The sequence below is a fragment of the Centroberyx gerrardi genome, chromosome 24, assembly GCF_048128805.1.
Source record: "Centroberyx gerrardi isolate f3 chromosome 24, fCenGer3.hap1.cur.20231027, whole genome shotgun sequence".
NCBI classification, from domain to species: domain Eukaryota; kingdom Metazoa; phylum Chordata; class Actinopteri; order Beryciformes; family Berycidae; genus Centroberyx; species Centroberyx gerrardi.
Genome location: NC_136020.1, coordinates 20883509 through 20905484, shown reverse-complemented (window position 1 = coordinate 20905484; position 21976 = coordinate 20883509). Strand labels below are relative to the sequence as shown.

Below are 21976 nucleotides of genomic sequence, written 5' to 3'. Positions count from 1 at the left end.
GTTTTTAAAGGAGGACAGGCAAGACAAATAACCGCCGATAAAATCCATACTTTCTTCCCCTAAGCCGTATCTTGGAGTGACGCTCCAACCAGAAATCTTGAGGCTTTCGGATGAAACCGCTGTTTGTTTTTAGTCGGTCTTAAGGCTCAAATGACGTAAACAAGCGGAATAATGATTGAAGGCGTTGATGACGGCTGGGGCATTAATGTTCCGCAGGGTTTTGGCGATGTTAAACTGCTAGTTTGGTGGGCGGTTTGGCTTTGTGGCATCCTGTAACAGCTCCTCGAGAAACCAAGATCATTTATTTTTCCGACGCAAATTGGCAACAGACAGATCCGCATAAGCCATTAAAAGCAATTTGGAGCGGGGCATTCTGATGAGGCACACTTCACCCAATCATGAAGCGCTTAAAGCAGAAGAGAGGAGCACGTTTAGAGGAGTGACAGCGAGGCACACATGCAGTCCGCGCTGCTGGAAGACAACCTGCCACTTAAGGCCTGGGGCGAGAATAACGAGGGCAAGTTGTTACATTTTACAGTCACTTTTGTTATAATCAATATCTATTAAGCTGTATTTCATTTACACACCACAAATCGAAATATTATTTTACAAGGGACAGAGGCAGCAGAGCGAAGAAATGGTTGTACTGCAGTTGCGTGATATGAGACGGATTTCCCTGCTTTAATCCCCAGTACACTCTCCTCTAAAAACACTGGATGCTGATGAGTGAGCATTCAAATTCTGAGAAAGAGGTAGTGAAAGAGAGAAAGAGACGGAGGAAGAGACAAGTTGAATAAGCATCCATCCTGAATTAGTACAGCAGACAGATCTTGAATGCCGCACAGAAGAACCGTGTCAGCCAATCATAAAACAAAGCTCTTATATCTCTCCACCAGCGAGTTACCAGACGGTTCCTCGTTACCTCTGATGGCTGAAATCACAGCAAAACCCGACTTTACCAAACAATTCCTCTTGGGGACGAAACCAGCATGCAGCAGCAGCTCAGCAGGCATGCAGTAAAAAGCAAAAGGTGAAAGTAACTAGTTAGGATTACCCTCGTTACTGTAATTGAGTAGCTTGTTGAGTAGTTTACTTGTACTTTGTTTATGTGCTTCATCTTCAAAACTTTTTATTTTCCAATTATAAGAATCTAGTTCAAACTCAGTCCGCTTGTCCTTTTTGAATTGCATGGAAAAGATGTAAAAAAAGTAGTAAAGCTGTGATTGTGAGCTACTTTTTACTTTTACTTGAGTAGAGTTTTGCAGCATTAGTGTTACTTCTACTTAAGTAAAACTTCAGTAAAGTAGCGGTACTTGTACTTCAGTTGGGTGTTGTGGTATTCTTTCCACCTCTGGTAAAAAAGTGAGCCACATCTGTATGTTTGCAGCTTAATTCGCTCCCGTCCCTCCTCGCCTAAGAAATGTGTGCTGAGGCATGCTGGGCCTCTCCGAAAGTATCAAGTAACTGATGTATGATGGCTGGAATTGGAAAGTGTTATCCCTTAGACGCAACTGTCAAGTACAAATGGGCCAACGCCTCAATTACCACTTCCTACGGGACAGAAAACAACCTCCTTCAGGACAGCACTGGAAAACCAAGCGTTAGCACTTTACAGAACATGAGCACGGCGCCATAATTGAAGGGTTTCATTCCAAAATGCTAAATATCCATTTTGGGAAAAAAAAACATGCCACCTGAAATTCATAAGTCAATATTTCAAAAGCACAGATGATTCTAGCTACAAAAACAGAGCTATTTTGTAGGGGTAGTCATAAGATGAATTTAATTTCCAAGCCGTAATGATTATTTTCTATGATTAGCTGTCAATTTACTATTTATTTTTTACCATCTCATGAAAATACAGTTCAAAGGGTGTCCTAGTGGGTAGAAATAAAGTCCCACAGCTGAAAGTTCACAGGTTCGATCCCATAAAACGACACATTTGACCATCAACCATCAAGTGAACCTCTCACTCGCTTTACTGTAAGAAAAGAAAAGATAATCAGCTAAAATGTGAAGAGGTGATGAAGGCAGAAACCACCCAAAGAGAAGTTTATACGGCTTATATCTGGAGCTCATTTTGCCATATTCCACACAGTGTAACTGGGAATTTGTTTCCTCGTATATCCCTTCTGTAACAAACACACATGTACGCAATTCGCCAGAAGGGGTCAGAGGTCAGGGACAGCCAGTGGTGGTGAGGTAGAGGGTCCCTGGTCCCTTTAGGCCCCTCTGTTCCACCAGGCAGAAGCGAATGAAGTTCAGTGATGAGTCAAGTGAATCCAAATAAATCCCTCAGAACAGAATCCATCACTTACAAAACCCGCCGCATTTTTGTTTCAAAGCCGTACTGCCAGCAGATCAGAATCGATATCGGCCGACGCTAACGAAAATGAGTTTTACCATCTGACAAACCTGTATCAAAGTTTGCTTTTTTTCTTCCACTTAACAAACTACAAAGCAGAACGTTGAAAGGAAACAAGCTTTTTTGGTACCTATAAATTCCTCCGGGCGCTTAAAAGCGTCCCGGTTCCGTGTTGCTTCAGTCTGGATGACGAGGTTCGGCTCATTATAGGTTTTTAACAGCCAGAATATACTTTATTAATTAATGTAGCTGAGCCGAGCCGCTTTGAAATCCAAACGTTTACAGGCAGATGAAGCCGAGTCCCCCTCCTCTCTGCAGTCAAGAGGCTTGAATTATTTCTTTGTTTGGCCTTGATAAATTAGAAGTATTTTTCTTTTTCTTTTTTTTCCATAGCCAGTAACAGAGGACTTGAAGGATGTGGCGGCTTTGAGCACTTCACTCCACTGTCATCAGAACCACTGTCATCTTCCATTAAAGGATAATTCTGGTTATTTTCAACCTTACTCGCCTAGTTTTTGTCATTGATTGGAAATTTTGTCACTCGCTTCACTGCAGAGCTTTAAATATCTCCAGTTCATAAGCAGCAAAAACTAGGAAAATAAGGCCCAGATTGAAAATAACTGGAATTATCTTTCAGGGATTCCTTCTCTCTTCGTCTATCACCTCTCCGTCATCTCTTTTCTTCAGAATGAGAGCCTGACACTTCGAACAGACTATCGATTCCCCTCTCCGCCTGGATCCAGGCCTTTCGCACCCCTGCCCCATCGCTCCCCGCGTATCCAAAGTAGACGCCGGCTGACAGGCCATGAATCAAAACGGATCGGATCGGACGGGCGCGATGAGACGGAGCTCAGAGCAGGTGATGGGGCGGCGGGGCGGCCGGGCTGAGCGAGCCCGCCTCATAATCCGGGGGGATCATCGCTCATCATGACAAAATCCAAAGTAAAGAAAGTTTTTTTCTCGGCTGGTATCGGCTGCTGAACTGCGTTATGCAATATTGATTTTTGGTGACAGTCCCTATAATCCCCTTTCCTGACTGAGATCTTTCACACGGCGGCTTGATGGGGATCTGTCGTTCCCCAAAACCTCTGAAAATTGGGTTTTTGCTTATTATTAGAAAAGCCGTTAAACATCCAGATTTGTCAGGTTACAGCGCTGATGTTTGCATCTGCAGCAGCCTAAATGTTATGAAACTGAATGCCATAAAACTTTCTAAAAGAAATACAACACAACTGAAATATCCACAGTATTTAGTGTGTTTGGGTAGACAAACACATGAAATACTAACACAAAACAAAATATAGTCCTAGCTGATTTTCATCAAATCATATCTCATATTCTTGTAAATAAAATAATCCTTTTCTTTAAGGTTTTTTTTGGCTGTGACATTCCTGTTTCTCAGTCAGCGTATAAACACAAATGACATATAATCAACAGGATCTGCATGGTAACACCCGCTAACATCCAGGGACGTTTCAATTATGCTCTTTAGTGGTTCATTTTCAAATATTTACAGCATCAAATAACTTGGAAGGCCTCCATGTGGCTCCGCGCATCTGCTCCACAGACAGGGTGTGTGTGTGTGCATGTGTGTGTGTATGTGTGTGTGTGTGTGTGAGAGAGAGAGAGAGAGAGAAACATGTTTAATGGATGGCAAAGACAAAGAAATCACCTCATAAATCTCTCGGTTAATCTCTTTGATTGGAGTGAGATCTCATTAGCATTTCTGTTGATGATGTGTTCTCAAAAAAAAAATTGGAAAATCATGCAACGCATCAACAAAGATTGCCTTGGTTGTCACTTTCTCCTCCTCTGTCTTTTGTCTCCTGCTCTCATTTTCATTTCACTTCATTTCAGGCATTAAGCTGACACTCTTATCCAGAGCGACATATGAGTGCAACAGTAGAATAAGCTTCAATTTCCTACATCAGCAACATTACAAAAAACACAATAGAGGTCAATTCAGTAATGAGTACCAGGGAATAGTCGAATACAGCAGATTTCTGTCTGTGACAAACTGTCTTGTCTTTAGCTCTAGTCTCTACTCCAAAACACTCTGAGTTGAACTTATATATGGGTATCTATTCCCTATGTATGATGTACATGTTATATTTCTGTGTAATCTATTCTCATGTTATTCGGTTTAATTATATATATATATTTTCTTTTCATTATTTTCAATTTGTTTCACCTGTTATGTGATTATCCGGGTCATGTGCCTGCCTCCCATTGGCTGTTGCTATTATATAGGTGAGGCCACACCTGCGTTGTCTATGTTTAAAGCCCTGAAGAAGACCTACAGTGGTCGAAACATGTTGGCTTTTTTAATGATTTAGCCACTACAATAAAGGCTTTTTTTTTCTTCCTCGTGATTATATTTCTATATTTGGAGTGCCTGGATTGTCCTTCGGTTTGTAGCACACTTTTGTTCCCCCCGTTTTCCAAGAGCACCTGAAACATTTTTGATCCCAGCTTGACAATATAGAGCAACCAGTCATTTCCTTTTTTCCAGTCTGAGTTGGAGCTTGAGAAGCGTCAGCTCAGTTAACCTGAACAAACTGTTAGCAGGTTCATTTAGCAACCAGTGCTATGTTAACATGTAGCAACTAGCCACTAGTAACACTAATGTTTGTTTAGACACTGTTGGTTAGCTACAAGCTAACAAGCTCACATTATCTAAACACAAAATCGGATGTACTGATCAGATGTATCAGTGATGAAACTGTATGAGTGATGAGATTGTACAAATCAGCTGTTACGTCACTAAGCTCTCTAAGCAGGGTCACAGCCACAGTGCCTTGAAAATAAATGCAACAAAATATTCCCGTGTGAGTATGAGTATGACACAGAAGTGGTAGTTAAGTGCTAGCAGCCCTGAACCTGGGAGAGAATACAAAGCAATGCACTTACTTTAAAGTGTTTTCATCACTTTACATACAGTCAACAAACACACACACGCTAGCACTATCATCAACTCCATTTTTCACATTTTAAAGACCCCATGAAACGGCTTCTTTACTTCCTTGATTTGATGCATTTCCAAACAGGATGTTGGGGGCGGGACATAACGCAGCGAGGGATCATTCAAAAGTCTAAACCAATGGAGTATGAGTCAGGGAGAGAAAGGCAGTTTTATTTGACGGGAGGGGTGCAGAGGGGTGGGATTGTTCAAAAATCTGATGGTTTTATTGGTTGGTGCCTCCTGGTGCAGCATGATGTCACCAGGAAAGATACTCTGTGTTCCAGGAAGTAAAAAGTAATGGGAGTTCATTTCATGGGAACTTTAAGCTAAGAATCAACAGTTTTGGCACTTAAATTACCACTTAAATTATACTAGCTTATCAATTATCAACAGGTCACATTCTTTAACACACAGCCACGTGAACGCACACAAATAACCTTATAACCCAAATATCGACACTCACTCAGTTGCCATGACAATGAGTGGATTAGCTAGCCGGCTACACTAGCTAGCATTAGCTAACACTGTTAATTTCCAGAAGAAAGGGGAGAAATGACATGAAATATGCTTTCATGTCACCTTAAAACACTATCAATCAACAATTAAACATTCAAACCTATCAGTTCAACAAAAGTTATAAGCGCAAATTTAGTTTTACCTGAAACGGGGGACAGAATACACACAGCAACTGCACTTGCTTCTGTCAAAGTGTATTTATGAGGCGGGAGTTTGCTAACACAACATCACATTAATAATCTTCCAGTCTGTTATACTAGGAAAGAGGTAGAGGTAGAGAGGATTTTATTCAACTTCACACCACAGTATGTTCGAGCAAGTAGAGTGGAGGGAGATAAATGAGAGGAGGATGTGATTCAGGGTTGAGAAGAGGACATTAAGTATTTCTTGAAGGGTTTTAAGCTTACAACAGAAGGCAGGGAGTGACTCTGCTGTCCTCGGTCTCTCTCAAACACACACACACACACACACACACACACATCGTGCTGCAATCCTGTCATGCGCTGGTAAACATCACCAACATGATAGATGGTATTAGCGCTGACAGGCTACAGTCTCGGCCCTGTCAGTCCCGTCTCAGGCAGTTTCCTCCACAAGGGGGTCAGCGAGGTCAAGCTCCGGACTCTGAAGACTTCGGTTTACGTAACCCGCTGACCGGCCCGGGACGCAAGGTGACAAATACCTTCACAGCCCCTACGGCTTCCTCTTGGTTCTCAACCTTTTTGGCTTTCAAACGAAGCAATGCCTACTTATGACTTCTTGTTACAGTAAATTCTTCTTCTTCTTACAGTATAATGATTTTTATTTTCCGTTTTCAGGCTGTTCTACTTGTTAATTATTGCAGGAAACCTAGATCCTGCAGATATACACTATTTCACAAGAAAAAAAGACATTTATCATAAAAACATATGACATTCATATATCAGAAACATGTTTTTCCCAATCCATCAAATAATCTTGTGACCCCATTGGAGCACCTGTCCTATATTAAGAACCGCTGACCATACCTACCAACTAGCAGCCCTACAAAGCCAAAGAGTAGTATCTGTGTGAGTAGTAGAAACTGAGGAAAAAGACTAATTTATCTCCTACAAGAAGTTATGTACATTGTTTTAAAGCTGCACTAGAGATGATTTTCAAGCAAAAACACACCTGTCTTATCAGCCTAAATCACAAAGTTGGGGCTGCGACAGAGAAGAGCGTCCCATCCCGACTAATTAAGACGCTTTATCCTTTCTGTCCAAATGAAATGTCGATGTTGGGTCTGGTCACTGGCAGGAAATCTTCTCCTCCCACAGAGAAGAAATACAAAACCGTCCAGCTTTCACCAACATTAGATCTGTCCTCTCTCTTTCTCCTCTCCCTTTCCTTTGGTATAAAGCATCACAGACCCGCCCGGGTTGGTAAACATGAGCGAGCTGTGTGGCGTTTACTGACCTCACAGCACAGGATTTCTGAAGACTCAAGTTCAAACAGCTTTTTTTCCACACAGTTACCTCTCGCTGCCACCGGTGCAAATAATTGCATTTACGGCCAGAAATGTTGTTTTTGTTGATAATATATCTAACAAAATGTAGTTGCTGCCACTTTCCTTTCCTTTCCTTAGGAACGGGAGCAACACTCAGCAATCATTTGAAGATGTGACACTTGTCATGTCACACTGCGGGCGGCTGAGGAGCACCCGGCCGAGTCGGGTGCACTCAGGGCAAAGTGGGTGAAATAAAGGATGGAAGCAGGAGAGGGAAGCTAAGAGCACCAGCCGAGGTCCTTTGGGTGTAAATGGTTTGAGTTTTTGGGCAAGTACTGAATAATATCATATGAGGGAGGGAGGGAGAGATGGGGCGGGAGAGACAAAGAAAAAAAGGGATGGAAGGAGGTGTTTGATCCCCACACTTCTACTCCCCCCGTCTTTTCTTCTTTGCTCCTTTTCCTTATTAAAAAGAAACAGGGACAGAGACAGCAGCCTCCCGCCGAGAGACAGCAAGAGAGAGAGAGAATGAGTGAACAAGACTTGACTGATTGATTTATACTTTATTACTCCCGAATTGCAACATTCATAGTGAATGAGCGAAGGAGCGGAGAGAGGCTGCAGCTGGTGCTACGCAGTCAAATGAACAGAGGCAGATCAAAGGTTAGCGGTCCTTCACAGTTGGCCTTTTTTAACAAGCCGGCTCTTTGCTCCCTTAACAGAACATCTGCTGATGTCGTTCAGCTATAATGAGTGATTAAAAGCTTCCAATTGAGCTACAAGTGAGACTGTAACGAGCCCCTGGGTGCTCTGTTCGTGCCGCTAAACCGGCTGACATATGAGAGGGTCAGCCCTTGCACCAGAACGCACATCTCTTGCGTACGAACAATGCAAGAAGAAGCTCGGATCCCAAAAAAGGATTCACACCAGTCTGAGAAAGAGAGGAGCAATGTTCGCACAGCGTGAGTTTTCAGTGCAACAGCTGCTGAGAAAGTTTAGAGCGCCGCACACTCAACTGGATCGCACTCTTCAACTCCTCGGTACTGATTTTTTCAACACAACCACACGTCTCTATCTGGGACATCACTCATGCCTCTTTTCAACAACTATTACATTAATAACGACACACATACTGACACAAGATATCTCGTTCTTGACATGTACCGTGTTGAAAAGTGAGACAAATGTGTGTTGTCCCAAATTAGACACATGGATCTGTTGGAAATGATATCCTTTCTAAGAGTGTGGGTGAAATATGACGACTGATAAACACCAAATGTTCCCTCTGAACACTCTATACATGTGTAATGACGCTCACACCATGATACCACCCTAAATATTTTAATTGCACAGTAAAGTAGCCATTGCAAATGCGTTTATCCTGCATATAAAATTAGTAAATTGTAACACAAACTTTTTTTCAAACACTTTCTCTTGGGGATGGAGCAAAAGTGCAGCATTAGTTCAGCAAGCATGCAGTAAAATTGGGGGTTGGAGGGGGCGAGGGAGCCTTTGTACTTGTATTTGTATGTGTTTACGTGTACTTGTACTTTTCGTTTTGTTGTTTTGTAGATGTATTTGTGTTTCAAGGACCACCTTGAAAATGAGATGATTCATCTCTCAAGGGGCTTCTACTCTGGCTACATCTGTATGTCATTTGGTTGTTTTGTTCCCAGAGCACGCAAAATACATACAGTATATTAACTTAAGGTCCTTCTTCTCAATCATACAGTTACATGCATTCACAACTGGAGGCTGCTCAGTATAACCACAGTTCTCCGCTGCAGCAGTCGGAGGCTCGGTGCCTTTCTCAACAGAGGTTATTGCGGGGGAGGAGAGTGTTTCTTAATCTCTTACCCCACCTGGATTTTTCCATCCAGTTTTGAGTTTTGATCCGGCGACCTTGTGGTCCCAAGCCCCGCTAATCTCCACCCCATCTGGAGCTGGCGGGCGCAAATACACTAAGACACTGATGTACTTTTTTGTGATTTTTGTTTTCTTTTCTTGTCTGGATAAACTTGTTTTTATCATGGCCTAAAACATCCCTTAGGGGAATCTCGTTTTTCAGTGTTTCTCATTCTCTCTCCCTGGCCACGTTTTCCCCACCCATCCCGGGATTTGAACTAGCAACCCTCCAATCACAAGCCCTCTTCCCTACAGTCAAGGCATCCACCGCCTCCTGAGACTGTTGACGAGATGAGAGAACGAGCCTGACTCCCCCATCCTGGGACAGTTCAGCGCTCCAAACCGGCCATCTGCCTCTTGCCCTTTTCAGACCAGCCGCTGCCAATCGCCGGGCACGCAAACTGACACCGGGGACGCTTCAGGAGCCCCGAGTCCCCGCCATCCATTTGTCAGTGTATTCCCAAACCCGACTGATCCTCATTACAGGTGAGCCGCCCGACAGCCGGGGCCGCTGTAATCAAATCAACGACCTGAGGAATACCGTCACACAGATGCTGCTGGGTTTAGCCGGGCCAGGGGCTGAAATTAGGAACATGATCAGTTAGAGGCAGAGATTAACGCTGAGCTGCGCTGGTGATGAAGCATCAGGCCCAGTGAAGACGATACAACTGTCCTCCTGTCTGGCTCCTGCAGGCTGCCAGCAGATGGGTCCCAGATGAGACCGGCGGGTTTTTACAGTCTCTAACAAACGCTAGACGCAATTAGGCCTCCGATGCAGCGCACCAAGGACTGAGCCTGCCGCTACGGCCAGGATACTGTCCGGTCCTATTTTTTCTGATGATGCTGATGTTATTCCAAGGAAGATAAGGAGTAACACGCACCACTGCGCTCTCTTTTGTGCTGCTGGGTATTAGTAATCCTGAAGTTCAAAGTCCATCGATAAAAAAGAGTGAATTCCTGCACACACACACACAGGGTCACCTCTGCGTTAATATATTTTTTTCAACATCTTCATCTTGAGGGCATCAATGCAGAGCCGATCCTGCATCTGATTTGATGCCGATGTTATTTAAAATACAAATTTCACTGCAATGCAACATCTTCTCAATGTCTTTTAGATGACGCTATGATGTGGTATTCCTTCAGAACAGTCTATTCTCATCCAATGACCATTGCAAATTCTTGCTGCAATGTTGAATTAAACCGCACCCAAACTGACTCACAATTTAACACAAACGTTACCCCAATGTAAATCAATAGGGAACACAGATAATAAAACAACGTATGAGAAGGACTTGGCATCTTGGCAATCGCTGCACTGTCAAATCTAGTTTTATTGTAGAGGGAACTAAAACATGACAAAGGGGGAAGATGGATGACCTAAATATGATCTAAGACACAGTCAGAAATATTAACACTCAATACTACAAATGAAAAGCAAGTAAAGTATTTTTCTAATAACTGTTGCACCTCTGTCTTCACATAAGAGTTTGACAAGTGTTTGTTTGTCCTCCTGACATCCTTTGCTGAGGTCGCCAGAAACTAAACACACACACACACACACACACACACACACAGAGCAAAAACAGCACAGTCATCTGTATTCCAGTGAAGCGCTCTGTGGTTTGCTAATGATGTCTGTCTATAATGAGGCGGATTAGTGTTGCGAGGCTTTCGTATTTTCTGCTGAATGGGCCTCTTCAGCCGTCCCCCCGCCTGACGTTCTCGTGTCTGAGCACGATTCTTCTGAGAAATGAGTTTCAAAGAGAAAGAAATCTTCCCTCCCTCCCATTCAGAAAACCCCGGGCGCATCTCTAATTCCCGAGGATGTCCGTACAATTAGGAGAAAGTGCGCTGTCAGAGGGCGTCAGGTCTGACATGGCGGAGGGACTGCGGAGCGCGCCGCGAGGCGAGTGAGACGTATCAAAGAGAAGACGCTAGAATCCCACAGCTGCTCTCTGGAGTATCACAAACACCGTGTGAGTCCCTCAACCCACAGAAACACATTCACATTCTCACATCACATGCGTTCAGCTGGAGCTTATCCAGACCAACAATGAGTGTGCAGCAGTAGAATGAGCTTAACCCTTGTGATATCTTCATATTCTGTATGCCCCCGTTGTCCCTCCTAGTATAAAGCCTCTTTATTTCATTTTTAACCCAAAATCTATTTTGCATGAAGAAGCAACCTGTCACGGATTAACAACTTGCTGAATAACTGTGTTTTCCTACCTCACAGTCCAGGTATTCTGTATTCATTCAGTCGGTTTTACTGTAAAATATACATCATAAGTGGACTAATACTGAACCACCCCTGACTGAAAGAGTGCTTCATAGTTATTACAAATCATTTATAAATGTTTTATTACATTTTAATCAGTCTGTAATTGATTTAATAACTGTCGGGTCAAAAATGACCCAAAGACAATCTTTGTACCGTGATTGTGTATAGCTTTTATAAAAATATAAAAAAAGGCAAATGTTTCACTTTTTCTAATTGTAAGATCACTCCAGGAGAAGTCATCGAATTTCATGCAGAAAAAAATGAATTCAGGAGGTTTTCACTGCTGTTAAACTTCATTTTTGACCCGAGGACAACACAAAGGTTAAATCCCTCAATCGCCAATATGACAAGCAACCTAAGTTGAGTAAGGAGTTCTAGGTCTGGACCATAATGCCCTCAAAATACTCCTATTATCTGAGAATGATCATGTAAAGGACAAGTGCTGGGGAAAGAAATAACAAAAATAAGAAGTAAAGAGAGAAGTAGAAGGAAAAAAGGAGGGTAAGTGACAGCAGAGTCACTCCTAATCTTCTGTTGGACTCAAACTCATCTCTTCAAGAAGTACCTCACTTCACTTCACTCTCTCCCCACTGAATCATATCCCCTGTCCCACATCTTCCTCCTCCGCTCACTCTACTCTTACCACCGAGCTGAAAAGAACAGCGAAGAGAGACGTATAAAACACAGTGGAAAGCGGCGTATCCAGACTCAAATCCCCTCCGCACCGCGCTCCTGTCGTTCCTCGTTCTCTTCATCGTCACCGGCCCGCTGAGCGGTTGCAGATGATTCCTTCCCGGGACCGAACATGTGGTCAAGAACGTATAGACTCCCCGTTCCCCGGTTCCAGGAACAGAATTCCCAGCAATCATTAGGTCCTACACCAATAAATCCAACCAAAACCCTTCCCCAAGTGCACCAGCCGCAGGCCCTGGTGGGAAAATCTGCATGTTCGCCATTCCAACCAGCCTGACCGCTGGGAATAGCATGAAGAATCCCATTCCCATTTACAATTTAACTGGCAACAGTAAAAGCTTCAATTCCTAGATCATGTACATTTTACTGCAGGCTGGATGAATTAATGCTGCACTTTTGCTCTGTCCCCAAGATAAACTATTTGGAAAAATCAAGTGTTTTGCGACCTTTTCAGCTCTCAGAAGTTACAGATGATGATCTGGTAAGTAGTTGGTTGAAAGACACACTGGAGTTTTGTGTTACAATACACTAATTCTCTACAGTATAACATTAAAGGAAGAAAGGCCAGTGGGTTTTTGGGGTGGAAGAGAAGCCCAGCAAGCTGTCAGTTGAAGCGGGTAAATGCAATTATAACTACTGTTTCCTTGTATGATTTTAGAAATCTAACAACGCTGATTTGTGCAGAAATTTGGCTTGGAAAAGTCTGAGATATTTCAATTCTAAAATTCAAATCAGCAGTAAACTGACCCCAGCTTGGCCTTTTTAGTGTTAATGCAGGATAGGTGCAGGATAAACAGAAGAGAAGAGAGAAAGCATTAAAAATAAGAGCTAAGGAGAGTGGTAGAAAGAAGCATATAGCATGTATTGTTTTGAATGAGAGCAAATTAGAGCAAGTAGAAGAGGAAGATGGAGGAGAGTGGGGGTGATTTATTCATAATTCCAGTGTTTGTTCCCCATGATATCCCATAAGTCCTCTGGGCAGCGAGGGGTGAGGCTCCCAGCGCCTTGTGCTCATGGAGAACGAGGGCTCAGGGGTCAATTAAGGCCGCCTTCACCGGCTGGGTGGCTGCTTCAGTTCAGACAGAGAGGAGTTCACAAACACTGAGATTACTTAGAAAGATCAGATCAATGAGAGAGAGACACAAAGAGAGAGAGAGAGAGAGAGAGAGAGAGAATTAAAGTGAGTTATTAACAGATAAAGCAACATTGAAGTGACAGTCAGGTCACAGAGCAGAGCTTACTGACAGAGAGAGAGAGAGAGAGAGAGAGAGAGAGAGAGAGAGAGAAGAGTTTATTATGTGTGTAGATTGGCTGAGAAGCATGCAGTCGCTGGTGTTTCAGTGATTTCTCCTCCAGCAGCTGCTCAGCTGGCTCCAGTCCACTATCTGGACCGGCAGCGGTCTACCGGTTAGAGAAGCGGACTCGTGGCTGGAGGGTCACCGGTTCAAAATCCCAACTGGGAAAAAAACCTCAGCGGAGGAAGCAAACCAGACCAAGGCATTTAACCTCGAGCCAATAGCAGATCTGCAAAGTTCACATCATCTGTTCAAGTCAATAAACTAAGCATCAAAGCTACTGAAACCATGACAATATCATCCGGCCAAAACAGAAGAAAATAGCTCGAGCTTGTTTTCTCAGGACAGAGAGAAGCTTATCAGTAAATCAGTAAAGGAAACTGAAATCAATATTCTAACTGTAAGGGGAATAAACAAGTTGAAACACATGCCTCCATCTCCCATCCATCCTCTCTCTCTATTCTGTATGCTAAATAGTACATCAGAAATTACATGAAAACGTCCTGTTTAAGTCATGATTTAAATTACCTGTAGGTGAGGCTGGGGTCACCTACTGGCCGCTGTCCGTTTCATCTCTATGTACACTGTGTGTGTGTGTGTGTGTGCATACAATCATTTTGCATCTATCTGTATTCCTACTGCAGATAGTTCTTGAATGTGATATACAGTAGTAATATAGTACTACTGCATAAGTAGTAGTAACTAAAAACTAGTCTGTCTCTCCATCAGTTAGATACCAGATCATTCCTCACACCTGCTGACAGCTGAGCAGAATCACGCAAAACCAGATTTTTCCAAACATTTCCTCTTGGCGATGGAGCAAAAGTGCAGCAGCGGTCCTGCAAGCATAGTGCGAAAGAGCGAGACTCCTACAACGGCTGCATCTGTAGCTCTCTGTGTGTGTGTGTGTGGGTTAGTGTGTGTGTGTGTGTGTGTGTGCATGTGTGTGTCAGATGTTTCCTTCCCTCTGCACCCAGGCCATAAGCTACCGTACTTCCTCAAAGTCGAGTTTCCCAAGCTGGCAAGACCCTCTGTGGTCAGAGCAGGTGCTGGATCAATGGGCTTTGTAAGTGACTTAGACAAAGAGCTCACTGCACGCACACACACACACACACACACATAGTACACACACACTCGGCGCTGGCGTATGCAGCCACATGCTTGCGGTGCTGTAGCAGTTCGCCCTTAGTGACCAGAGTGTCAATCTGGACCTGAATCAGCTGTTGCCGGCCACAAGAAGAATCAAAATCTGCCAAAGAAAAATCAATATACAGGAACTGATCTTGGTGGAATTGATTTGGACATATTGATAACTCACACAGTGGCATAAGTACACAGCAGCGTTCCCATGACCTAAACATTTTCCTCCTTCCTGGTTTGTTAATATTTGAACGGTCTGGTTTCCACTACAGCTGGACTCGCCGTGGAGAGAAAAAAAAAAAAAAAAAAAAACCAGCTGAAAACCGCCATCTAATGCAATGAATGTGTGAAACAAGTTGTAAAATACATTCTGCTACATTCCAGTGAAGGGGAAGTGTAAAATTCGCTGATATTCCCTGACTTCCCCTTAGAGTTTATCAAATTCCCTCGTTTTCCCTGACTTTCCCTTTGAAATTATCAAATTTCTTGACTTTCCTTGCCTGGAAAACACCTTAAAAACTCCATGATATTCCAGTAATTCCATGACCAATGGGAATCTTGACACACTGACATATATGTGTGGTACAGAGATAGCAGGATCTTATATTTAATGCAAGGATAACATACAACAGAGAGTAACCTTTACATTTCACACACAGCTCTGACTAGACATTCCATTCCATTACTGTAATAAAACAGCAAAAAACACACACAGACACACAGACCGAAGTACAAACACACACACACACACTCACACACACCCCATTAAGACAAAACACACACACCTCCTCGCCCACATCGCCTTCCTAAGCAAGCGCGCCAAAGCAGCTAAACAGCTTTAGTCACTTTTAATGGCAGGAGGGGAGATGCCAAGGCAGACCGACGCTGCATAAACACTTAGTCAACTGCAGTTAAAGTGAGGGGTAATTATCTCACAGTGACGACAATCAGCGGTTCTGCAGCCCGTCGCCTCGTTAACAGAGAGGAGAGCGAGCTGCCAGCCGCACGCCGGGCCGGGGGAACACGGCGTGGCGAGCGGGTACGGTCGAACACGCGGACGCTTGGACTTTTCTGAGCTCATGCTGCATTCAGCGACACATGGGATCACGCTAGGTATCACTCTCTATGTCTTTACTAACGGTTGCTTGTTATCAGCGTCTGAATTTAAAAGTGCCAAATGTTTGTAAAATTTGCCTTTGGCGGGTAAATCACTAAGTGTCATCCCCTCGCTTTTTTGAGATGTTAACATTGGAACGCCTCAGTTTGGTCTTTGTCAGTCTTTGGGCTTTGCCTTTTCTCAGTTTTTTGTCCCTGCTGACCACCGTCCACTCTCTCTCTACACTCTCTCTGACCGTTAGCCATTCAAATCCAAGTCAAAGTTGTTCGTTAACGTTTACATGTTTGTCTTTTGTCTGCTTTTGTCGGTCTTAAAAAAGAGATGGTATCTGTAATGTCATAATTTGCATATTTACAAATGTTTCTGTACCTCGGTCTCCATTCTCAATAAAAAATGTTCAAACAAAAAATAGCAGGTGTGAAGCCACCAAAAAAACGAAAAAAAGAAAACGTTGCGATATCCAATCAAAGTCTGTGAGGAAGTTTTACATTAAAACTCAAAATCTGCTCATCTCTTTAGTGAATGTTTTACACAGTACCTGATTCTATAAACAATATAGCATTGAAAGCAAGTTGGGGTGACATATATGTCTATGAAAACTTTATATTAATTATTTTGTTTGGTAAAAATAATTCTTGGCAGGTAATTTTTTTTAGTGTACAAGCCTTTGGCAAGTGAGCCAAAAGTTCGTTTCGGACAGCGCTTGTAATGCTGATGGTCGAGGAATTGAAGTTTATTCAACTGTTGCACTGTCACAGTCGCTATGGATGAGAACGAAATGCTCTAAAAAGTACAGTAAGTGGACTTTTCATGCTGGTAATCTAGGAATTGAAGCTCATTCTGCTGTTGCGGTCAATGTCTCGCAGTTAAAAGCTCCAAAATATAAGAAAACACAAAGGTAAAACTTCAATATGATCTACATGTGGTGGCAGAATGCAGCAGAGCAACGAAAAGTCAGGACTTTTTCTTGATTTGTCAGGATTTGTTCCCCATTGTTCATGTAGTTTTTTTTGCTTTTCTATATAAAATCACAGTTAAGTTGAATAGAAACAGACTCACCATTTGCGACTGGCTCCTGGGGCTGCCATTGATATCCTCCACCTTTTCATTTGCTGCGTGAAAAACAAACAAAACGAAGAAATGGGTTTTTACAATTCTCCCATCCTGCCCTCTGACATCCCGAGCTCCAGTGACTCCTGACTTCAGGTGTACAAATCCTGCAGGAAACCTCCGCTGAGGTTAGCGTAGGGGAGTGTGTGTGTGTGTGTGTGTGTTGGTGTGTGTGTGTGAGCGTGTGTGTGTGTGTGTGTGTTGAGGTGCAGAGCGACAGAGGAAAGGTCTGGGAAGCAAGCTGCCTAATTCGTCAGCTGCCGCCAGAGAATTACTGACAGGCCAGCTTGGCCTCATTGTCTGTTCGGGCGAGCAGGGAGGGTAAAGTTTCAATCCAACAGAGAGAGAGAGAGAGAGAGAGAGAGAGAGGGAGAGAGAGAGAGAGAGAGGGAGGGGGAGAGAGTAAGGAAGTGAGACAGAGGCAGAAAAAAGTGTGTGAGAGAGATTAAGGAAGATAGAGTGTGTCAAAGAAAGAGAGAATGTAAGAGAGAGGAAAAAGTGTGTGTGTGTGTGTGTGTGTGTGTGATAAAGAGAGGGAGCGAGTCCCAGAAAATGAAAAGTAGAGAACAGTGACAGAGACACAAAGAATGAGAGAGAGAGAGAGAGAGAGAGAGAGCAAGGAGGAGAGGCAGACATATGAGAGAGAGAGAGAGAACGTGTTTGAGAGAGAATGTGTGTGTGTGTGTGTGTGTGAGAGAGAAAGAGAGATTGAGTGAGAGAGAAAGTCCCAGAGGAGAGAAAGACAAAAGTGCGTGTAAGAGAAAGAGGGAAAGGAAGAGAAAGAGAGAGAGTAAGGAAGAGAGACAGAGAGACATAAAAGGTGTGTGAGAGAGAGAACGAGAGAGAAAAGAAGACATGGAGGGAGAGAGAGAGAGAGAGAGAGAGGGAGAGAGAGAGAGAGGTAGAGGTAGAGGTAGAGAGTCTCCACAGCACACATGGGGGACACATGCCTTCATGTAGCAGGGATGGTTTACAGCCTGAGCACCTCGGGGTGCCAGGGCCGTAGATCTCGCCCGGCACCCAGAACCAGCCCAGCCGCTGCCTGCTGGCCTAAATATCAGCCTCCACAACAAAGACTACAGCAGCAGAGTGTGTGAGTGTGTGAGTGTGTGAGTGTGAGAGTGTGTGAGTGTGTGGTCACAGAGTGAATTATAGAGACACAGAGCGTTATTTAGAATGAATTTTAAACATTATCTAATAATAAAAAAACTACTGTTAGGTGAAATTCCAGACCTTTCCATTAGAAATCCCATTAAGATTTATGAATGAATGACTCTGTGTGTTTTATGTTACATAATCTGTTTGATCTGCGTTTGTTTACAGTTGTTCTTTACAGTTTGTTTTAAGTATTAATCATTTTGTTTGCTTGTAATTATTGCTACCACTTTTAATTAAATTGAGAGAGAAAGATTTTAAGACAGGGAGAGCGAGCTAGGAAGAGAGAGAGAGACTTTCAGAAACCAGTACATAAATCAGGTTAAGCAGCATTTAGCCTAGACTAGCTATACCCATTAACAGAAGAGAGAGAGGGGAGAGAGAGAGAGAGAGAGAGAGAGAGAGAAAGAGTAAGGAAGTGAGACAAAGGCAGAAAAAAAGTGAGACAGAGAGATTTAGGTGGTTAATGTGTTTGAGGAAAAATGTGTGTATGTGTGTGTGAGAGAGAGAGAGAGGGAGAGGGAGACAGACGAAGAGAGAGTTAGAGAAACAGAGAGAATGTGTGTGCTCGAGGAAAAAGTGTGTGTGTGTGTGTGTGTGAGAGAGAGAGAGAGAGAGACACAAAGCGACAAACAGTGGAAGAGAAAGAGAACGTATTCACAGTGTGTGTAGATATACTGTATGTATGTTTCTATGACAGTGTGTGTGTGTGTGTGTGTGTGTGTGTGTGTGTGTGTGTGTGTGTGTGTGTACCTATGATCTGGATGATCTGTGCCAGCAGGACTCCATCGGTGACGTCCTGGCTCAGGTCCTTGATGAGGCGCGGACAGCCAGACTTGGCCAGGTAGTGATTCGCCCAGTCAGTGTAAATCTGCAACAAGAGACCAAACACTCAGTCAGCACCGGTGTCTGTGTGTGTGTGTGTGTGTGTGTGTGTGTGTGACAGAGTGTATAAAAGAGAGACGGTGGGCTGAGAGTGAGCAAAAAATCATAGATCATTGGCTTCAGTGCTCCATGCTAACACTTTAGCATACACTATGTTGAGTGATAGTAAACAAGTCGGAAAAGTAGTTCCTGCTAGTTGAAAACACTAGCTTGTTTTTCTGTCATATTTCGTGTACATTTTTGTGTAAATTTGACCAATCTTCTGCACAGAACTGCCAGACTTGCTTGCATATCATTTACGATTACTTAGCATTTAGCTTTAGAGCCGCTACGAGTTCTAATTTCCTCACTTTTGAGATAATGCTAGTCGCCTACTATCACTCAGCATAGTGTATGCTAACGTGTTAGCATGTAGCAGCAGAGCCAATGATCTACCGGGGACACATGGATGATTTTGGTGTCTATTTCTCATCACTAACAGGCCAGTCTCCTAAAAACTCATTGTATCCATTTAACAAACAGATTTGTTACACAGTGCTTTACAGAGAACAAAGGCCAAAAACAAGCATGATAAAAACAGAAGGAGAGAAAGAAAGGGACACAGGAAGGGAGGTTGAGAAGTAAAGAAAGAGAAAATAACATATTGCACACTGACTAATGCAAAGAGAGGGAAGCCGAGTTCTTGGCTTTTCCTCTGAGGTATGACTCAAGTTTGTTTTTTGCACCACGGTCATCGCTAAACCTCGACCACACAAAATAACAAGACCTCCTCTCCTCTCCTCCTCTCCTCCTCTCCTCCTCTCCTCCTCTCAGTATTCTGTACAGTGAGTGGTAAACGGCCTGCTCTGTCCAAACATCTTCCGCAACTCGAACAAATATTTCATCGCGGCTGCGGCGCTCGGGAGCACGAGGAGGACTTGAGCGCTGTTTATGAGCTTTCTCCGTGAGATTGGTAAAGATTCCCAGCAAACATCCTGACATGGAGTAGATGTCGATACGACGGTCCGCACAAACGTTGAAAACCCGGGGAAATATAGCGCCAAAATTGAGATGATAGCCGCTACCTGCATCGTTTTGTGAAATCAGGACCTAAATATCTTTCTGGTATCAGTTCAAACAGTTTCCAAAGCTGTTTTAATACACAGTTTTCAATGCTATAGTATCATATCGTGAAAATCTTCCCTGCATGTTGCCATCCATCAGATGCTTGTTGGGAGCCCATGGAGTCCAAGTCAAGTATATTTATAGAGACCTTCCCAGAAACAGAGAACACAAATATAGAGAACACAGATACAGTTTGGAAACAAGATGGAGCAGGTTCATCACAAACTCCAAAAAACAGAAAAAACTAGAGCTTATATGTGTATGTGAACGGCAAGCACTGACGCCGAGCACTGTCATGTATTAAAAATGAAGATCTGAAAGGACTGCATAAATACCTTCACACAAATCAGAACAATCTTAAATCGCGGTACTGCAATGATATCAACTGGAACAGTCTTAGTGCAAAGCGAGAACCAGTCCAGTTTTCGGATAGCGATCAATAGTTTGATTTACTTCCCCACAGGTGGCAGGCGAGGCTCTCAGCCCGGAAGAGCAGCATGCTGGCTAACCTTCTGCATTGTCACCTAAACCTCTCAACAGCCGCTTTGTCTTCCAGCGGAGCCAGCGAGCCGCCCGGCGGAGAGACGGACCTCGACAGCTGCTGCCGCGGCTTCACCGGCTCACGACACCAGAGATGCGGATCACATTTTGGCCTCCAACTGTTCCGAAAGGCACTGGAAACACATCCGGACGCTCGGGATTTCAAATGCCCCAATTGTTCCCAATCGCACAACGTGAACCACCTTGACACACCTGCTCCGGACGCTGAACGCTTCATTTTGGAGCATCAAAAGAGGGAAAACCTAATGGCCGATGAATTTGTAGGCAGCAGCATATTTCCAGAATGGATGTGTAGCGCTTAGGAATGAAACCCTTCATATGTGTCTATATAAACCATCCTTCGACCCGACAACGCAGGTTCAAGTCCCCCGGATGTTGGCAAGCCCTGCTGAAGTGTCCTTGAGCGAGACACTGACCTCTGACCTCTGAGCTCCCTGGAGGGGGGGAGGTGAAAAGAGAATTTCCCTACAGAGGTCAATAAAAATATCACATTATCATCAATATAAAGACATCCAAAATGGCTGCGTATATGTAAACAACCTCCAATCTATTCTTATTTAAATACTCTTCTTCTTCCCTATTGCTGCAACAATGCCCGATTTTTAAAGTTTCATCTAATCTGACCTAATCCAATGTAATCTAATTTATTTTATTCTATTCTAATCTAAAAACTGCAAAGCTAATAACCTTTGGTGTTTTTCAATCTGTCCACTCTGTCTAAACTAATACATTTAACATATAAAACTCAGTCATACTGTCGTACACTCAATAGCGGTGTTTCACCCGTGTTTTTTCCCTCCAATCATAAGGTTTTCCTCCTGTCCCGTCTGACTGAAAAGCAGACAGCACCTGAAAAGGTACAACATGAACTAGAAAACGGCTCCAGCTCCTCCGACTGTGCTGAGGGCGTTTGATACAAATTTCCACAGACAGCCGTGGAGGAGCCGCTTTCTTCCTGCGAGTCTTCAGCTGAGATTCTGGGACAAAAAAAAATCCAGTGTCGGCCCATATAAAGACGCTGCTGCCGCACCGCTGCCTGAATCTCGTCTTGTTATCCCGGATTAATATTTTAAAAAAAGGCAAGACCGCCTGTGTAAGTGTATGTGTGTGTGTGTGTGTGTGTGTGTGTGTGTGTGAGGGTCTGACTGACATGAAGGACTCTCAATGGCGAAAATCCCCTCAGAAATGTAAGGACTTCTTCTGTCGGGGGTTTTGTCTACGACTTGAAAAGCAACGTGAATTCCTGAATGTCAAAAAGTATAAATTGGCAAGATAAAAGATAAAAAGTAAAGATTAAAGTGGTAATCTGGTAAAGATCCTTGTTTATTTATTTATTTTTATTTTGTCTCCATCTTTGTCGCTCAGCCTCATCGCTGTGGTGTTTCTGCTCTGCACTTCCCAGAAATCACCTGTCAA

At 43.4% G+C, this 21976-nt stretch overlaps 1 protein-coding gene across 2 annotated transcripts in view; it reads right to left on the bottom strand.

Moving 5' to 3' along the window:
• The window catches only part of nav3 (neuron navigator 3), a 232785-nt gene that overhangs the window by 146458 nt on the left and 64351 nt on the right, over nt 1-21976 (bottom strand). For both annotated transcript variants that reach the window (XM_078282062.1, XM_078282063.1), the window contains exons 2-3: nt 18764-18881; nt 16805-16857 (exon numbers count right to left, since the gene is read on the bottom strand). In XM_078282062.1, coding sequence (XP_078138188.1) covers nt 16805-16857; nt 18764-18881 — 171 coding nt within the window. The remainder of the gene's footprint in view (nt 1-16804; nt 16858-18763; nt 18882-21976) is intronic.